At 42.2% G+C, this 15,472-nt stretch overlaps 1 protein-coding gene across 33 annotated transcripts in view; it reads left to right on the top strand.

Annotated features, from left to right (window-relative positions):
* The window catches only part of NRXN3 (neurexin 3), a 1,013,077-nt gene that overhangs the window by 311,059 nt on the left and 686,546 nt on the right, over nucleotides 1-15,472 (top strand). For all 33 annotated transcript variants that reach the window (XM_054161979.1, XM_054161978.1, XM_054161962.1 and 30 more), the window contains one exon: nucleotides 4,307-4,690. In XM_054161979.1, coding sequence (XP_054017954.1) covers nucleotides 4,307-4,690 — 384 coding nt within the window. The remainder of the gene's footprint in view (nucleotides 1-4,306; nucleotides 4,691-15,472) is intronic.

Below are 15,472 nucleotides of genomic sequence, written 5' to 3'. Positions count from 1 at the left end.
ATTTGCTTCCCTTGTGTATCCAAAAGAGCTGACTTTCAGATACCATGCAAAGCCTAGCTGTTTGAACAGGTCTTTGCCTGAAGCTAGTTCTTTGCTTTGATGATGTGAGGAGTTTCTTTGTATTTAGCATGGTGCTCTACTAGGACTTAATATATGTGGCTATATATTGCTATCTCCAAAAGACATCGGTAGGAACATTTCATAAAGGAAGCTATAAATAAAAAAATAAAAATAAATGGAACTTTGATTTCTTTAGAATTGCTAAAATTTAATTAACTTCCAAGGGTAAACTCAATTAGTTGCATTCAGTGCTGCTTTCAGTTTTGCTTGCTCATTTGGAGACTGTCTAGTCCCTGGAGAGGCAACTGCAGAAGGAAAGGAAATGTAAGTGACACTAAACTCTTTGGTAAGAAAGTCTGTGAAAAACCTAGGAAGAGTGACAGGTGTTCATTGGGACTAGGAGGGTGCGGCAGGTGTCACTGATATTTGGAGGGTAAGGCTGTAAGACTAACTTGTTTGTCTCTTGGGAGGTTTTTGATGTTCTAAACACTGATTAAAGACAACAGAATCTTAATTAAAAGCACATTGCTCAACAATAAACAAATTTTTACATTCTTGTTTTCTCTCTCTCTTTTATTTTTAAATTACACTTTCTGTTGCTGATGAGTGCTTGATTAATGGCCCTTGTGTCTTGTCTCCCCAGAAAATCAGGATACTGGCATTGCTTTTTTCGCACCATATGTTAAGCCAGTGTCAACCACTATTACCAGAACAGCACCAGAACAAGACACAGTCTCATGCTGCGCCAGGGAGGTTTAGACTGGGTGTTAGGAAGGAATTCTTCATAGGGAGAGTGATTGCCTGTTGGAATGGGCTGCCTGGGGAGGTGGTGGAGTTGCCATCATTGGAGGTGTTTGGAGGAGACTTGAGGGGGTGCTTGGTTGCATGGTTTAGTTGATTAGATGGTGTTGGATGATGGGTTGGACGTGATGAACTTGAATTTCTCTTCCAACCTGGTCTGGTCTGGTCTGGTCTGGTCTGGCCTGGCCTGGCCTGGTCTGGTCCTATTCTATTCTATTCTATTCTATTCTATTCTATTCTATTCTATTCTATTCTATTCTATTCTATTCTATTCTATTCTATTCTCCAGGGGTGCTTTTGGTAGGTATAATAAGGAAGTTCAGGATCTCTTCTGGTTTAGTTCAAAGCTTTTCTCCCATGTGCAGACAATGGATACCTCATGGGTATTTATGTCATTTGTTTTAAGATATGGATGACCATCATCTAGAAACTAAACTGAAATAATGAACTTCCTTAACGTAGGCTACAAAGCAGCCATTTGGGTTTAATGAGCTAGTGACCTAGGTGTTATGATTCTAATGACTAAGACAGCCAGGCCTTTATTAGGCGTCATCTCTCCCCTTCTTCTCATTTCTGTGTAGTCCAAAACTTTAGTAAAGTAGCCTAAAAATCCAAATATTCACTCCTGAAATGTACCCATGTGGGAGCACAAATGCTGGAGAAGCATGGCAGTTGTGCTCAAGTTGTGCTCTGTCACCTCTAGATGTACCCTTAGGCTTTGTGTATACTTTGAGTGTGCTGTGTTCTTTGCTGACTGCCCAAACAGCAAAAGCTGTCAAGCTGACAGTGTGGACACAGACACCTAACGTCCTGTACCCTTTATGTCCTTGGGGGAAGCTTCTACAAAGTGTGGGTAAAACCTGTCACAGTTTCTAGCTGAGGAACACTGAGCACCTTACACAAAGCAATGTTTTCAGATGGTCATTGGCTACAAAACCCACTCATGCTGAAAAATTACTGGAAGGTGTGGTTTATGATTGCATAAGTGCACTGCTTTGTATACTAATTCTGCTGTCAGTGATCTTTTGGTCTGTTTGTTCTGTAGCCCTGCACAAAGTACCTAAAAGACTGGCAAGAGGATGCTTAGATGTTTCTAATTTTTCAAGATGGGATTTGATCTACTTAAACAGAATTGCAAACATGAGATTTGTGAAAAACAAACCAAACTCCCAAACTCCTGAAACACACAAAAAAGCTGTCAGCTCGTGTAACTGCTCAATTCAGAATTCAATTTAGAATTTCTCCATCTCAGCAGCTTGCTCTTAAAAGTGCTGTACATCTGAACAAGTACCATCTCCTTAGAGGAATAATTGCAGGGTACATAAACTAGCAGAAAGTTTAGGCTCTGTTTAGCTTTATTTTCTTTCATCATCTCACATTCTTTCTCCAGGTTTTAAAGTTCTCCTTGGTATCCATTATTTCTTCTCTTTTGGAGGGCTTCTTTACCTCTGTGGGTTTTGCAGGTGATTTTTGTTTGGTTTTGGTTTTTTTTCCGTAGTAGTAACTGTCTGGAGCTCAGCCTTCTAGTATTTTGGCTTTTAAGTAGTATGTACTCCCCATGCTGCTTTTGAAGAGTAACAGTGGAGATGCTGAAAGGGAGGCTGTGATCTTGTGGCTCCATGACACCTTGCCTTTATGACTGTGGATGTATTGTCACATCTTCTCTTTTCTTAATGTATAAAGGGGAAAATGTCTGTGGTGCTGCAGTTTGTTTTTACAAAGTGATTCATCAAAAAAGCAATGTTCTCTTAGAGCCTTTAATTTGTAATGCCTCTGTTGCTTCTGGCACTCTGCCACCTCTGACATGATTCCTAAGTTATTACTGAACAGCACACATGTGGAATACCTTGTTTGTGTCATGTGTGCTGTTCTCTAAGAAGACACCTATTAGAACTGAAGAAGCAGCACGTGCACATGACTGCACATTCACAGAGACATAAAATGGAGCCAACTTTATTAACTAAACGATCTCACCTTAACTGTAGGGGTGCATGATAAAAATGCAATTGTGGAATTAATCTTGAAGCTTAGATAGTTGTCTCTGAGGTCAAACTATCTTAATGACAAGGCAATTGGATGCAATGATTTATAGACAGGGAGAAGGAATTGCTGAATTTTAGCTAAGTGTCTAGTGGGCAGGTGTTCCCATCGCTCTTCTGAAGAATATGCTGCTGTGTGATAGGAGACCATCTGTATTATGTTCCCTGTTTACCTTTGCATGCATTGTCTGACTCCAAACAAGTCTCTTGGCTTCTCTGCACCTGGTTCATGTTTTCTGATTATATTTCTGTATTGTGTGCTCTGACTATTTTATATGCTGGGATAATTTCTTGAACTATGTAGGAATAGCCTCAGTGCAGTATTCCCACATCTTGCTTGGAGTATGTGGAAGCTACTACAGTTTTAATAATAACTGTTTTTCAGAGATAACCTTTATGTTTCTCTTCTTCAATCTTCCTGTTTGTAAATGGAAGTTAGAGTACTTAACTTTGTGAGACTATAGGATAATTTATTATGGAACAGGGTTCTGGAGACTTCTGGTCCAAACTCTGCTGAAATCTAGGTGAGCTTTCTTCAGAATTGTGTCCATTTGTGTTTTAAATGCCTTCAGGTGATGATTCCACAACCTCTGCAAGGTTTCTGTTGCCATGTTTGACACCCTCCACCTGTGGAGCTGGAGTTTTCCTTGCTGCAACCTGTGATCAGTGTCTCTTGTCACTGCAAATGCACACTTCTCACTCACATGCAAATCGATGTCTGTCATATCCCTAGGTCCTTTCCTGCAAATTTGCTCCTTAGCCAGCTGGTTTCCAGCCTGTACTTGTGTGAGAGGTTGTTCTGCTCCAGGTAGAGGACTTTATGTTTAGTGTTCTTATTTACATCAAATATTTCTATCAATCCTTTTCTTGACCTTGCAAAGATTTCTTTGAATGGTAGCCCTGTGCTTCCTCCAATGCACCAACCATTCTCCTCAATTTCATGTCATCTACAAATTTTATGAGGTCCTATTTAGTTCTATCCTCTAGAGGCACCTGTGGAAGAACTGACGTAGTGTTTTCTGGGGGAGATATGTAGTGTGAATCAAGATACTTTTACCTTCTAGTCCTAATACCTGAACCAACTCCTGTATGTTCTCAGCAGTTCTTTGCTTTGCTGGATGAATAATACTGTTGAATAATGCTCAGGTTTTATATATTGTTATTTAACTATTGTACCCTTATAATGCAAGTTGAGATACAGAACATGATGATCAGTCACTGAATGGAAATACTTATGGCCTGTGGTTCATCAGAAGAGACACTGTTTCTGTTAGTGCATTTGGGTAGGGAGGAATCTTTACCCTCCTGTGCTGAACCTTAAACCTCAGTCAATTATTGAGAAAAAAATTAACTAGACTGGGGCTTGTGAGTGAAAGCATTGACATCTCCTTCTCCTTCTCCTTTAGGTACTATATCAGTGAACAGCAGACGCACTCCATTCACTGCTAGTGGGGAGAGTGAGATCCTAGATCTGGAAGGCGACATGTACCTCGGTGGGCTGCCCGAGAACCGGGCAGGTCTCATCCTTCCCACGGAGCTCTGGACAGCAATGCTGAACTATGGCTATGTGGGCTGTATCCGAGACTTGTTCATTGATGGGAGAAGCAAGAACATCCGACAGCTGGCAGAGGCACAGAATGCTGCAGGAGTCAAGTCCTCCTGCTCCCGCCTCAGCACCAAGCAGTGCGACAGCTACCCCTGCAAGAATAATGCAGTCTGCAAGGACGGCTGGAACCGCTTCATCTGTGACTGCACTGGCACTGGCTACTGGGGTAGAACGTGTGAGCGAGGTAAGCTGTGTTTTCTGACCTTAGTTACACATTGTTGAAGCTGTGCAGGAGAACTACAATAAGATCAGGTGTTTCCATGGGACCTTTCCGTGCCACTTGTTTTCCTAATGCTCAGTTCCAGGCCCCATGTTACGAAAGCTTTTTTCCCTGAACATTTCCTTCCAGTCTTTTCCACCTTCATTTCATGAGCTTACCTTCTTCATCTACAGCTTCACTCTCTAAGCCTTCTGAAGGTCTTGTCTTCAAGTTCCAGAGTTTCTTTGGCCGAGTATAATTAATCTTCTAAGGCAGAGAATGCTGCTGCATGTGAGAAGTCCCAGGCAAATTACTGGAAACGTCCCAAGTCTGAACTGGAGTTACGGAGAATGTTCTTGCATGGGGCAGGAGATGTATCCCAGTGCTGTCTTCCCCCTATTTTTTTGCATGATGGGATGTCCTTGGCTGTTTTAGGGTAAAGCCAGCTGAAGATGGAGAGTTAACAGCAACATTCTCCAGATTTGACTCTGATAAGGCAAAATGTAAGAGATGGTGGAACATTTCTCCAAATCTTATTATTACTCATTCTGTTTGGTGATTTAAATACTTGTGATCACAAATAGGTGGCACAAGTAATGCTGGTACAAGCAGGCTGAACGTACGTGTTCTTGGCCACACAGAAAGGAATTTACTAGTGGAAGATATCAGAGCTATCTATTTCTCAGATACCAGGTGGTTGCATTAGTTGTTTTTATCCTTATTGTGCTGATGCCACTCTCACACTGAGGTAGATGAGTGGTTTAATAAAAACCCCAACAGTTGGGGCTAAGATCACTTAGAAAAGAAAATACTCCCTAAAGAGTGTTATATTGAGACTAATCTTGCTGTTAATATTTGGCCATTAGCACTGCATTCTGGCTGAATTGCACTCATGGCATGCCCAAGAATTAACTGTAAACTATTAGCAGTGTCTTAGGACTTTCAGCCCCGTCTTTCTATTACCTTACTTGGCACCATGGCCTAATGGTTATAGTATGTGTCTTAGAATTGGAAGTTTGGATATTTTTGAGCTACTGCTGTAAACATTACAGAAGCTCCTTTCCCACTCGGTGTCCCTCTCATGCATTTTTAAATATTGCTCATAATACCCTGCCACTTGTGAGAAAGAACATGGAAGTTAGGTGCAGGGCATAAAATATTAGGCAGGACTGAGATTTGAAATCCATTCACTCTCCAGAGGATTTTCTTCTTTGCAGAAGATTTCTGTTAATGACCAAAATTCTTCCTATAGACTGGATGGAGTTTTTAGCTTTTACAGCACAAGATCTGTGATCATTCGTAAAGCATCTGTTGTCCAGCTGTTTGTTACAGGCTGCCCCAAGCAGCGATAGTATTTAATTACCAGTGGTGCTTAAAACAGCCTAAAGTTCCATCCATGCTGTGAGGACAGGGGCGAAAATGTAAGATTTGTGGGCATTGGCTATGCCAGTGTCAGCTTAACTGTTTCTGTTATAGATTATGTTGGATTTGAAGGCTCTGGAAAGCATGAAAGGTTTTCTGAAGCACAGGTTTGGAAATTGTTTTGGCCGTTTGTTGTGTGATTGGGTTTTGGACAGATATGACAACAAGAAGTGCTGCCATTTCTAATAGGTGGTCAGTATTTGTCCAGCTTAAATTGTCATAGCTTCTAAGGGTAATGGAGTACCTCCTTGGAGTAACTGAAAATGCACAGGAAAGATGGGGTGAGACATGGCAAAGAGCAGTTCATCAGAGAAGGGCAACAAGGCTGGTGAGAGGCCTTGAGCGCAAGCCCTATGAGGAGAGGCTGAGGGAGCTAGGATTGTTTAGCCTGGAGAAGAGGAGGCTCAGGGGAGACATTATTGCTGTCTACAACTACCTGAAGGGAGGTTGTAGCCAGGAGGGAGTTGGTCTCTTCTCTCAAGCAACCAGCCCCAGTACAAGATGACACAGTCTCAAGCTGCACCAGGGAAGTTTAGCCTGGAGGTGAGGAGAAAGTTCTTCACTGAGAGAGTCGTTTGCCATTGGAATGGGCTGCCCAGGGAGGTGGTGGAGTCACCATCCCTGGAGGTGTTCAAGAGGGGATTGGACATGGCACTTGGTGCCATGGTTTAGTCATGAGGTCTGTGGTGACAGGTTGGACTTGATGATCTTTGAGGTCTCTTCCAGCCTTGGTGATTCTGTGATTCTGTGATATGACTCCCGCCCAAGGTGAGGTACATTAGGGAGTCAAAAGTACTGGTAGGCCTGTTCCAGTTTATTCAGTAACTATGTTTTTCATGTACTAACCAGGAAACAATATTCTTAGGAGACAAATTGTGAAGGCTTCTGTCAAATACCTTTGTATGCAGGTCCTTGCCATAGAAGCTGGAAGTGAATAAACAGCAGTGTTTAATGTCTAGAAATGTTGAGACAAAGTATTTCAGCTAAACAAGACTCTTCACAGCCTTTGTAAATCTCACTTTACCTGCTTGTGAGGTTATCTTTCTCTTTAACTCTGTAGCCAGTGATGAGTGACACAGAAGGGAGAGGAGATGAAAGTGCAATGGGCTTCATGGGCTAGAAGTACTCAGTGCCAGGCTGTGATGCCAAGCAAAGGCAGCAGCAAATACTGGCAATTATGTAGATGTAGTCCCCATTTCACACCTTCTATCAGAGCTGCACTGACCAGGTAAAACACCAGTTAATTACTTATTTTCTGAAATCCTTGAACTCCCTGGTCTCTATTATGTTTCCATAACGCTTCTCTAATACCTGGATTAGTACAGACTGACAATGATGGAAATCATATCTGAGAAGAGCCTTTTTGAGACACTGTTAAAATTAAAGAGCTACCATAAAAATAGCAGTGCTCAGGTGAGTTTCTGAAACCAGAGGTTCCACAGGAGCAGTTGAAAGAGAATGGTGGTGTGTCTGTCTATAAGGCTGGGAAATATGACTCCTCAAGCTTTGCAAGGGGCATAAACTCAAAGTCATGCTGGATGTAGTGCTTGGGGATATGGTTTAGGGGTTGAACTTTGTAGAGTAAGGTTATTGGTTAGATTTGGTGATCCTGAGGGTTTTTTCCAACCTGAATGTTTCTGTGACCTTCTTTAGATGCTTCAGATAAGTACTCTCAGATGAAAAATGTAGAAGCCTGACAGCGAGAACCTGTCCTAAATGTCTGTGTTCCTTGTGCAGTCAGTGGAGGGGGACTAGTTGCTTCTCAGGAGAAAGCCACAGCAATAGTGTGATCTGTTGCCTTATGTCTCCTATATTTGTTGCCTTACCTCTCCTATGAGGACAGACTGAAGGAGTTGGGGCTGTTCAGTCTGGAGAAGAGAAGGCTCCAAGGAGACCTTATTGTGGCCTTCCAGTATCTGAAGGGGGCCTACAAGAAGGCTGGGGAGGGACTTCTCAGGATCTCAGTTAGTGATAGGACTAGGGGGAATGGAATGTCGCTGGAGGTGGGGAGATTCAGGCTGGACGTGAGGAGGAAGTTCTCCACCATGAGAGTGGTGAAGCCCTGGAATGGGTTGTCCAGGGAGATGGTTGAGGCCCCGTCCCTGGAGGTGTTTAAGAGCAGGCTGGATGAGGCTCTGGGCAGCCTGATCTAGTGTGGGGTGTCCCTGCCCATGGCAGGGGGGTTGGAACTAGATGATCCTTGTGGTCCTGTCCAACCCTGACTGATCCAACCTTAGTGATACTGTGATACTATGATACTATGTCATTGCTTTCCCTGTCTCTTTTTATTGATTATGTGGAAATTCTGGTCTGATAATTCAGTATTGCTGCAATCCTGAAGGTAACTGCCTGTTCTGCAAAGGCATTGGTAGTGCCAAATTGCCAATGCTACCAGACTGACAAAAAGTAGGATGTCTTGTTTGGAGTGGGGGCATAAAGCAAAGAAAATAGAAAGGAAGCTAATAGGATACAAACCCTCCTGCAAGTGATGCTCTGAGTGCCTTGTAATGTGGTAACTATCTTGCCTCCCCCTGCTCTCTGAGCTCTCCTGAACTCCTGTTATATCTGATTAGAGTGTGTATGGTGGAGAGCAAGATTTATTTGTGCCCCAATGACTTCTAAACTGAAAGGCAGTTTCTGACTAGCTCTGAAATGAATGGCAGGCACAGAGAAGTGGAGTTGTGATGGAAGTTATGATTTCATGTACATATTGAAGCTTTATACTGAGTTGCAGGGTCTTGGGTTGAGATGTGTCAGACAACAGGGGAAAAAGCGTGGAGCTTATACTTGTATTAATTAATGTTTAATTGTTCTTGCATCCTAGAGCTTTAGAAAGGAGTATTGGAGAACAGTGTCTGCTATGCAGCCTCTTGCTTCAAGAGGTCAGCCATTTTGCTAGATGCTTTGATGAGCTGAAGAATATCAAATATCTGAAAGCTCATGGGAGTGCTTCTCAGACTCTTTCCATCCATTGGACATAGGGCAGACTTTGGGATAATTGACAAAAAGGATCCCCCAATGCAATGAGTAGCATGTTTCCTCTTGTTGAATGTGGACTACTCTCTCATACTTGAACCCAGTGTAAATTAGAATGAGTTGTAAGTCTTATCAGCAAGGGCTGGAGGGGCATTACAGATATGCAGGAGGATGAGAAAGGTGGACTGGTGCTACTACTGTGAAGGATCTTTAGGGTTTTTTAAGTACTTGATGTTTTCTGTACCCTTTGGCTTCTAATTTGTTAATATTTGACATCAGTTGCAGCATTAGGTCACTGCAGCCCCCTCTTTGCACTCAAAGTATTAGAAGTAGTAGGCAGGATCGGACTCATGGAGGATGATGTACTGCTTTGCTGTGACAGCAGGGTACCTCCTCACAACCTGTGGACTTTTCTGAAAACGACTACATGCCCTGGCATTAAGCAAGCAGGAGGAGGGGAATGTATTTTGTGTTCACATTAGCTGTTTTCTGTAGCTCCAGTGAAAATGCCATGAGCTCAAAAGGGAGCATGAGGTCTGTTCTGTGAACCCTGAAAGCTCTCTGTGTGCTTTCCTTCTGCTGAAGAACTGTGAGACTGCAGAAGGCAAAAGCTCAGCAAGGACACAAAGAAAAAGACAACTAAAAATCAGATTGCTTTAGGCCAAAGAAAGTCATAGTATTGTTGATCATCCCCTTCTTAATTGTTTATCCTGTTTCTCCAATTTTTTCACCTTGATTGGAGGCTTACTTTTTTTTTTATTGAGAAGTATATGCAGGTAAGATTAGAAGAGGCTGGTTGGTATGAGCCTGGTGGCCATTTAAGACTGAAATAACAGAACTGAGGCTTAGATTTTGAACCTTTGCAATTAATTGCTCAGAATTGGGCACAGCCTGAGTGCTTTCCAGGTAAGAAATAATAACTAAAAAAAAACCCAACCAAAACCCCAAATCAAACTAAAACAAAACAAAAAGCTCCCAACCCAAACCAACCAAACAAAACTGACAAAAACAAACACTACCCCCAAAAAAACTCCAGAAAAACAATAAAACAACCCAAAATGAAAAACCACCAATACCCCTATGTTGTAGGTTAAGGGAATTCAAGAGTTAATTGATATAACCATAAAGAAAACTCCTCCAAAGGCTGGAGAGCCTCAGGGGGATGAGCAGCTTGTCCCAGGATATTGTGGTGTTATTCTATTCTGTTTTCCTGTGTTTTTCTACTTAAGGGAGTGTACAGCTAAATCTCTCTCTCTCTTCTCTCTGTCTCAAGATGGTTTGTGGGGGAGAAGCTTTCTCCTGGCCTTGCCTGGAAGTGAATTTCCAGCTATGCCACTGGGCGTGATGAAGCCTGTGGTAGGCTTGGGTCTAGTGGGGGGTGGGCAGTTTGGCTGCTCATGGACCTGCTGAGGCTGAGTGGGGTGGAGGTATTAGAAGGCTCTGGAAGGCATTGGCCTGCTAGGTCCAAGTGAAGAACTGAGCCTAACTTGTGAATGTATTCCTTTCACCTGAATATCTTTTGTATATATTTGTAAATAGAATTTCCATTTAAACTTCCAACCCACTGTGGAGCATTTTTATTTGACTCCTTGAGAAGGGGTGAAATAGCTTTTCTGTCCTTTCGCCCTGGGCAGCTCGTGGCTCAAAACTAGGACACCCCCCATCTTGTTCCAGCTCTTTCCTTTTGCTGAGCGGCATTCAGCAGTCATTGCAGCCAGGCACTGGAACCAATGTCCCTGTCTGGGTTTGCTCACAGATGGACGATTAACACTCGGAGCAAATTGGGCTTTTTCTGTGTTTCGAGGCGTGCTGTTTGTGAACAGCGACGTACCTGCGACTGGCAACGCTCACGTTGAGCGTAGAGCTGCACATTTTATTAACCACCAAACACCTTTATAGCAAAGTTTGCTAAGAACAGTTTAATGACAATACCCATCTCCCCATTATGCATGCAATAAATGGAGATGTCTTTAAATTGCTGGTAATAAATGCTACAAAATCATTTACTGTATGGTTTAAGTGCTGCGTGCTTTGCTTTCTCGAGCACAGGCAGCAGCATAGATTTATTTTTATGTTTGACAATGATTACATATTTGAAGATTTGTTTAGAAAAACTCAAATATGTTGATGCTTTCTGAGCTGCCCAGACCTTCTGACTCTGCAGTATAATGCTAGATAACTGCTGAGAATAGATTTTCTTATAGGACTTACGGTTCCCAGGGGTGCTGGACGCATTAGGAAAAAAGCCTTTGCTGCACTGTTTTAATGCTTTTAATCCCTGCTGAATCTTGAATATTCAAAGACTTGATGAAAGTCAAAACATTAGAATAATTTTTATGATTTCATGAGATAAAATGAAAGATGTTAGAAATAGGAAAGTCTGTCCTAGAGCTTATCTGTTCATTGACTTACTAGTACCAAAGAGGTCCCTACTGTGTCCCTATTGTGCAATTTCCCCAAGTGTCTCCAAACGGCAGAAAAAAAGATTCCATCTGACTTTAGAAAAAGAGTTCACACAATCCCTTCCCACCCATTTTAATTGGTACCTCACAAAGTGTATATTAAAATCTCCATTAAACCAGAGCTGAGACATGCTTTTGATAATAGCATTTGGGTGAGAAGCTCATTTACTCACTTTCCATCCATCCATTTGTGACACCTGTGGCATCTGTCTATGGCTGGACCAAGAAGCTACTCCCATGGTATATGCTGTACACAAATGTCCTGCTCAAGAAACACAGACCTAGACTTTCTGTACTTAGTTCCCTTTTATCTTTCCCTAATGAATGAATGTCAGAGCAGAAGTCTACTGTTGGTTGAATAAGTGATGGATTATTCTACTGTATTAAGCTTTTATGCATCCTCCATCTTCTCATTCCTGCCTTGCTTTCCATGGGGTAATTCTTTTCTAATATCCAAGCAATTCCCAAGATGCTCAAGAGATGCCATGCTAGCTCCAGTGCATCCAGAGTGGGGCTTGTAAGGGAAGAGAAACAGCATGAAGGAGCAATTGCAGACTCTCTCAATTCTGTGGATTTATATTGTGATCCTTTCCACTCATATTTTTGTTGTCTGTAAATACATACATAGAATACATAGAATAAACCAGGTTGGAAGAGACCTTCAAGATCATCACGTCCAATCCATCAACCAATCCAACACCACCCAAACAACTAACCCACGGCACCAAGCACCCCATCAAGTCTTCTCCTGAAAACCTCCAGTGATGGCGACTCCACCACCTCCCCGGGCAGCCCATTCCAATGGGCAATCACTCTTTCTGTATAGAACTTTTTCCTAACATCTAGCCTGAACCTCTCCTGGTGCAGCCTGAGACTGTGTCCTCTTGTTCTGGTACTGGCCGCCTGGGAGAAGAGACCAACATCCGTCTGTCTACAACCTCCCTTCAGGTAGTTGTAGAGAGTAATAAGGTCACCCCTGAGTCTCCTCTTCTCCGGGCTAAGCAACCCCAGCTCCCTCAGCCTCTCCTCGTAGGGCTTATGTTCCAAACCCCTCACCAACTTTGTTGCTCTTCTCTGGACTTGTTCCAGCAAGTCAACATCCAAAATATATTCAGTCAGCAGCCACTCTGAATGTGTATTGTTTTCAGAACAAGTGATGGCATTTGTTGCCTTGTAATGGCTTTGTGATATCTTCAGTACAGAAGGGTGTGCAGTTAATCCTGCAGACAGGGTGATTAAATGTTTTTGGGAAAAGGTAATTTCATGGGCTTTAGGCTGTTGAACTTTAACTTTGCAGAGTGTCTTTGATGTGGCAATCTCCAGCAGCATCTGCTGAGCAGCTGGAAAATCTGAGAATGTATTAAAATTAACTGATTGTCTCCCCCATGTTTTATAATTATGAATACAATTTATTTCTTTATTTAAAGTCTGTGTGTGTTCTTTTCTGTTTCTTCATCCTGTCTCCATCATCATTTGCTTTTGATATTTAAGGCCACTCCTGCTTTCCATGCTGCCTATGAATTTGTTAGCAATCCAGGTGTTCTTTATCTCATCTGAATATGGTAAATTGATGGCATATAAGAAGCTAATTTCTAGTGGTTTTCTCTAAACTTCTGTGTTTCTGGCTGTTTATTGCTGAGTGTAGCTTTCACAAGGTCTTCCCAGTTCAAGAAATAATGATTATCCAAAACTATATTAGCTTTTTTGCTACTGTCAGCTCCTGTAAAGAGCACTTGAACAACAAAAAAAAGGATGTTGATGGACAGATGAGTAAGAACATTTGGTTAATGAATTTTACTGTCTTCTACTTCCGTTAGCATCAGCCTCTTCTACCAGACTAATATTGTAGGGGGATCTTTGTCGATCTGCTGGTTTATAAATGGCAACTCTGAACAATGGCTTCTTCTTAATGCAAGCCACAAAATGCACCCTATCTATAAGTCAAGAACTAATGCTGCTCAGTTAATTCTCAGATTAAAGAACAGGTTACCACAGCAGGTCAGTTTTACCTGGAAGATATTCTGTCAGGGGAAGGTAGAATTTACCAAAACTTGGATCTTCTGAAGTGTTAAGTCACCATGAAGAAAGGAAATACTTTATCACCTTCTCATCCTGGCTTTCCCAGATAACTCCCAGCAAGACATAAAACTTGTGTCGCATCTGTAATCCCAAATGGGCTTGCTTACTTTGAGTATGCATTGTGTCAGTTGTGATCTGCCAGTTGTCTAGAGACGAGCTGATGACACTGGATACAAGGGTCATTTCAGACTACAAGGTATTCTTTGAGTCTCTTACTTCTTTCTCAGTGCCTGATCTCAGTGTCTGTGGCTTCATACTCCACTTCCTTTCCATACCCTCAAATCAGAGCAGTTTGTGTGTCTGCTGAAGCTTCTGATTGTCCCTACAATTAATGGAAATATCTTGATAGAACTGGCCAGGATGAAATGAATTCATTTGTCATGAAAAATTATTTCCGATATTTAAAATTACTATATAGTCCTTGGAGATGTTATCTGTGTAATTAGCTTTCTCTGTCTCTCCTCTTTGCCCAGTTGAAGCCATCAAGCTGAAAGGCAGGCACTGGCACAGAGCATTTTCTGTCTCATTTCTTCCTCTCTATTCATCTCAGGGGGAAAGAAAAGGCTTGGCATTTGTGATGCTCCCTTAATTGACTCTCCCCATATGGGGGTAAGCAGTCAACCCTTGGACACTTTGATTGATTGGATGAGGCTATTACATGGTGTGGAAAGGATAGGCAAAAGCACAGCTATCACCACAAGCGTGAAAAAGTCCTGCTTGATGGTGTGTATTGTCTCACCCAGATCTGCTTGGTTTGTCTACCTACTCTCATATGCAGTTAATCCATAGACTACCTCACAGGGTGGTCCTGGTAGATCTACTGCCATAAGGTACCAGACACCAAGATATAGCTCTCCAGAGGGAAACCATTCTCATTTCCTCTGCTAAGGGGTCTGAGAATGTGTAGAGGAGAAGTACTTTTCACAGTTTTTATTTACTTCCTTACCATCACTTTCTTTCCATTTTTTCTCCCCCCTGGGTAATTCAGACCAAGAAGGTTAAAACTGGGAGATAAGGTGCAGAAGAGGGATACTGTATCCTGGTAAATCTTAATACGGCTTTCAGAGCAGCTTCCTACTTTGTAATTATTGTAGGTGTTGAATAGGTTGATAAGTGAAATACAAAGCTCAGGAGATACCTGTCACTTTACTGCAAAAGTCATCCCACTGAAGAAACACAGCAGCTGGGATGATGTACAAGAAAGGTAACCTTGTAGTACGTGCTGTGTCTCATGATGCTTCCATTTCTTATGGCCTGCAGCTGTTCACATCTGAAGTTCTGCCTGTTAAGCCAAAGTTCTCATGTGGTCAGCCTGGACCCTTTGATAGGGGTTTCCTAGCATCCTAATCTTTGTTCTTGTGATCAACTTAGCATTTTTCCATTTCTGAACAAGAAAGAATTGTAATCCTGCGTGCTGCAGTACCACTAAAGGGCTCGGAAGGACAGGGCAGGTTGGAGGGGATTACTGTTGGAAGTTATGTCAAAGCACCAGAATTCAGGATTCAGACTGAGTCTTGTGGAATCAGACTTTTAAGTCTGACTACTCCAATACCCACAGGCCCCATTTCAAACTGCTGAGAAAAGAAAACTATGGTATTTAAAATGGTGAGGTGGTATTTTTTCTTTTATCCACTACCTTTCATTAAATGGATAAAAATGGAAAATGACAATTCAGCCCTCAGCTGAAAAGCGTGTTAGATTGACAGCTCTGGGAGTCCTAGGCTCGTGCTCAGAATGAGAAAGATCTGTGGAGCTGCTATCTTTTACACCTTATTCATCTCTTAGAGAAGTATTTGCATTAGAGATTTGAAGGTAGGTCGGTCTTCCT

The sequence above is a fragment of the Dryobates pubescens genome, chromosome 5 (assembly GCF_014839835.1).
Source record: "Dryobates pubescens isolate bDryPub1 chromosome 5, bDryPub1.pri, whole genome shotgun sequence".
Taxonomy (NCBI): Eukaryota; Metazoa; Chordata; class Aves; order Piciformes; family Picidae; genus Dryobates; species Dryobates pubescens.
Note: the sequence above shows the minus strand (reverse complement) of the source record. Positions and strands in the feature narration are given on the sequence as shown.